This window comes from Aplysia californica, unplaced genomic scaffold (assembly GCF_000002075.1).
Source record: "Aplysia californica isolate F4 #8 unplaced genomic scaffold, AplCal3.0 scaffold00029, whole genome shotgun sequence".
Taxonomy (NCBI): Eukaryota; Metazoa; Mollusca; class Gastropoda; order Aplysiida; family Aplysiidae; genus Aplysia; species Aplysia californica.
In genome coordinates, this window is record NW_004797299.1 from 1,178,439 (window position 1) to 1,182,081 (window position 3,643).

Genomic DNA, 3,643 nt, shown 5'->3' on the forward strand with positions numbered 1-3,643 from the left:
TTCCTCTAGGTGACTCAAAGTTCCTGTTCAGGTACGAGACCAATCTGGTATCGTTCCAGAGTTAGCGGCCCAAGAATGTCATGCTTCTTAGCACAATGCACAGGAAGCCAGATATTTGCCCTGAGACCAAAAAGCCTGACATAGTGCTGGACTATAACAAAACAAAAGGAGGGGTCGACGCTATGGACCAAATGGCCCACGCCTTGTCAAAGCGATGGCCTTTGGTTGTGTTTTTCAATTGATGGATTTGTCATCAATTGCTTCCAGGGTGGTCTTTAGGGTGAAGTATCCTGCAGACACTCTCTCATATGAGGAATGCAGGCAAAGTTTCAACGCGAATGTTGGCCGACCTCTGGCACATGCCCATATTGTTCGGCGTGCAACTGTGCCTACTTTGCAGAAAGGTGTGAAAGAGAACATTTCTGTCGTGCTGAAGTCTCTTCAACCCACACAGCAGCCAACAGCATCAGGTTCAAAACCACCAAAGCAAGCAAGGATGCATGAAAGAGCTGCTCCTGCAAAGACACAGAAGAGATGTGCACTGTGCCCCTCAAAGAGAGACAGAAACAAAAGCAACATGCACCAGTTGTCACTGTCACATTTGCCGGGAGCATACTGTACTATCCTGCCAGAATTGTTCTTCTGCTTCCACTGAGATCTAAAGTTTCCACTCAGATGTTCAGCTGTTACTGTTAGTGAGATAAGCACAAGTAGAATAGACAATGCTCTTTCATGTTGTGCAAAAGTTAGGAATAAAGGGATCTGTTTGTTTTTCTACTACATGTACAGAAAAGTGCCCATATTGTTAGCACAGTATAGGCCTACATGTATTCAATCTTACTTGTTTCTGCTTTTATGGGTTGTTCTGAATTAAAAGTTTTCATTGAAGTTGAAAAAGCATGTCCTTGGCTCTCTTTATTAACACATTTTTACTATAAAAAGTATACGGGTGTGATACACCCAGTTGTCAGGGACTGTATAAAAAAAATCTAAATGGCTACCTACTACACCAAAGTGACCAAATGGTTAGTTTGAATACACAGGACAAAGCGAAATGGCATTCTTGAAGAATAGATGGAGTTTGGTCTCTTTATGATGAACGATACACGAACACTCTCAAAGTTCTGACGCGAACGGGTGGATTACACCCAGTTGTCAGGGATAGGGTTAAAAATGATTATTTTAGTCTACTAAACCTTACATTTGTTTTATAAAACAAAGGAAAGACATTCTGAATGTCTAAATAGGTAAAAACTGAATAGAAATAAAAAAATTTTGAAGTGATTTAAATCACTGATTTTTATATTAAAAAATCAAGTTGATTAAAATTTTACAAATCGACTGATATAAATCGACCTGATTTAAATCAACCCAACCCTGTCCGCGTTGTGATACAAGAAATATTTAAATAAAATCAAAGATCGATAATCACAGATGCATGTTCATTTATAATGCTACTACCAAAGTGAAAAAACCTGTGGTAATAATTTTCTTTAAAGTATTAATCATCGAAACTTTATGATAAATTTAATTCCATTCATCCAACTTGGGTATCTGGACTCTTGAAAAATAGAGTACAGACTTTGTGCATGGAAACCATTACTACTGTTGACTGTATAACTCACACTCACCCTGTCTGGGTACTCTTCTTTCACACAAAGTTCACACATACTGGCCTTTTAGTATTCTTGAAAGTCACCTGGAAAAAAAAAAACACCCAAAAAAAGCATGTATCATGAAACAAGTTCTGAAAATGTTAGATGTTTATGGCATGGACTTAACTTACTTGGTTTGCCTGTTCTCAAGCATTTTCCCACATAATATGGTGAAATCATAAATGTAATTTCTTGTTCCCCTGACACCACACAGGCTATTTGTTAGCAATACCTAGAGGATTAAATTAAAACTGGTAACAACCATCTGTCACAGATGTAAAGAGCCATTCATCATGATTCATTATCATTATCAAGCAATGGACATGATCTAGTATCAAGACTTTATCATCATCTACCCGGCCCTGGATGCGAATTGTAACTCAAGGTAGAAAGAAGCGCGGGAGTTAAAAATAGAGGAGTTGAAGGTGACGAGGTGGAAAAATTATGGAGAGTGTGTAAACAACGAATGGTCTTGCTGGCAGCCGGTCCCACATCCCGTGCACTAGCTTCAGTAGTGAGACATACAATTATTTTTTACTGGAGAGGAGAAAAATGTTTTTACATTATTTTTATTCAATTTGTTGTTCATTAAAGATTTTTAGTTTTAGTAGAGGTTTTACGGCGCTCGCAACTGCATAAGGTCATATGAGCGCCAGAAGATTAGAGGTGTTACAAGAGAGTAACAAACATAAAAAAGAAAAAAGGTGAGATAAGGACGATAGACATTTGATAGGAAAGAAGAAGCAAACCACAACGGAGCACCCGTCAATCACCCACGAGCATTGTTAGAGAGCAGGAGAGGAGGTGAAAGGAGAAAACTTAAGAGAAGAAAATTTTCTGTTGCTATCCGGATTCAAACTCAGAACTTATTGAAAGAGAGGCGAACACCATCTCGACCACAGCAGTGTGTTTGAGCAGTGCAATGGTAACCATGACCATGTCACAGCGCGACGGAATCAGGTGCTTGTCAAATTTTGGACATAAATATATATATATGGAGTTATCGTGTATTATCTTAAAAGCTTGTTTATTTTCTATCTTTCTGGCAAAAAATACCCATCTTGATTAGAAGTCGAGATATGTGCGATTAGAAGGGGTGACTATCATACTCTTAGGTACAAACACATGAATAAGTTATAGATCTAGCCTCCTGTCAAAAGTTGATAAGCCATATTGGGTAGTTACACAAATTCAGGGGTTCGAAAGGATAGTATAGAGGTCAATATCCAAGAAAGTTTTGAACTCAAATTCTTTTTACCAGCACAATGGTACTCAAAACTATAAACTTATTATTATCAGGTAATATCATTTTGCACAAATTCAAGCTCATTTGAAAGATTTTGTATAAATGCAAGTCTTGTTTCCTCCTGGCTATCCTTTCGAGCTCCTCATGTCTAAGTGAGTCAATTTGTTCACTAATTTCATTGGACGAACATCTAGAGCTACCAACTAAGCGTGTTATGAACGAAACGTAGGCTAGCCTACATTTCTGTGTAAAACCAACACAGACAATTCTAGAAGTAGGCCACAAACACACAAACTCAAGCAGACTGATGTACACACACTTGAGCTGCGGGAATACGGGACCCCATCATTACATGGAATACCAGTCATTTCGTCACATCGGTGCAGTCAAGACGTTACAGCCATCTCGTCATACCCCAAATCCAAAAAGTTGAAAGGAGGCGGTCATTTTGAGCACACTTGCGAACATCAAACGCGCATAGTAACGGCAATTGCAAATTACGAATTTTGGGGGATGGTTGGGGGAGTCGTCATGCCTAACTGACCAGCTACACCATTCATTAATATGTAGGCCTATTGACAATATTAAAATGGAAGAGGCTAGCCGTACTTAATGACGGCTAGACTGGCAGTCTAGCCGTACTTATTCTTAATATGATGGCTAAACTGACCTATTTACAAAAAATAGGCCTACTGAATTGTAAATATACATTTTTAGTGTGCAGTACCTAAAGTATTTGTAT

The 3,643-nt window shown here is 38.6% G+C and overlaps 1 protein-coding gene across 3 annotated transcripts in view; it reads right to left on the reverse strand.

Moving 5' to 3' along the window:
• The window catches only part of LOC100533408 (churchill), a 16,727-nt gene that overhangs the window by 6,748 nt on the left and 6,336 nt on the right, over window positions 1-3,643 (reverse strand). For 2 of the 3 annotated variants that reach the window (XM_035973632.1, XM_035973628.1), the window contains exon 2: window positions 1,632-1,699. In XM_035973632.1, coding sequence (XP_035829525.1) covers window positions 1,632-1,670 — 39 coding nt within the window. In that variant the 5' untranslated portion in view covers window positions 1,671-1,699. Of the gene's footprint in view, window positions 1-1,631; window positions 2,253-3,643 lie in introns of those variants that run through there. The other variant, XM_035973629.1, reaches the window with a different exon arrangement.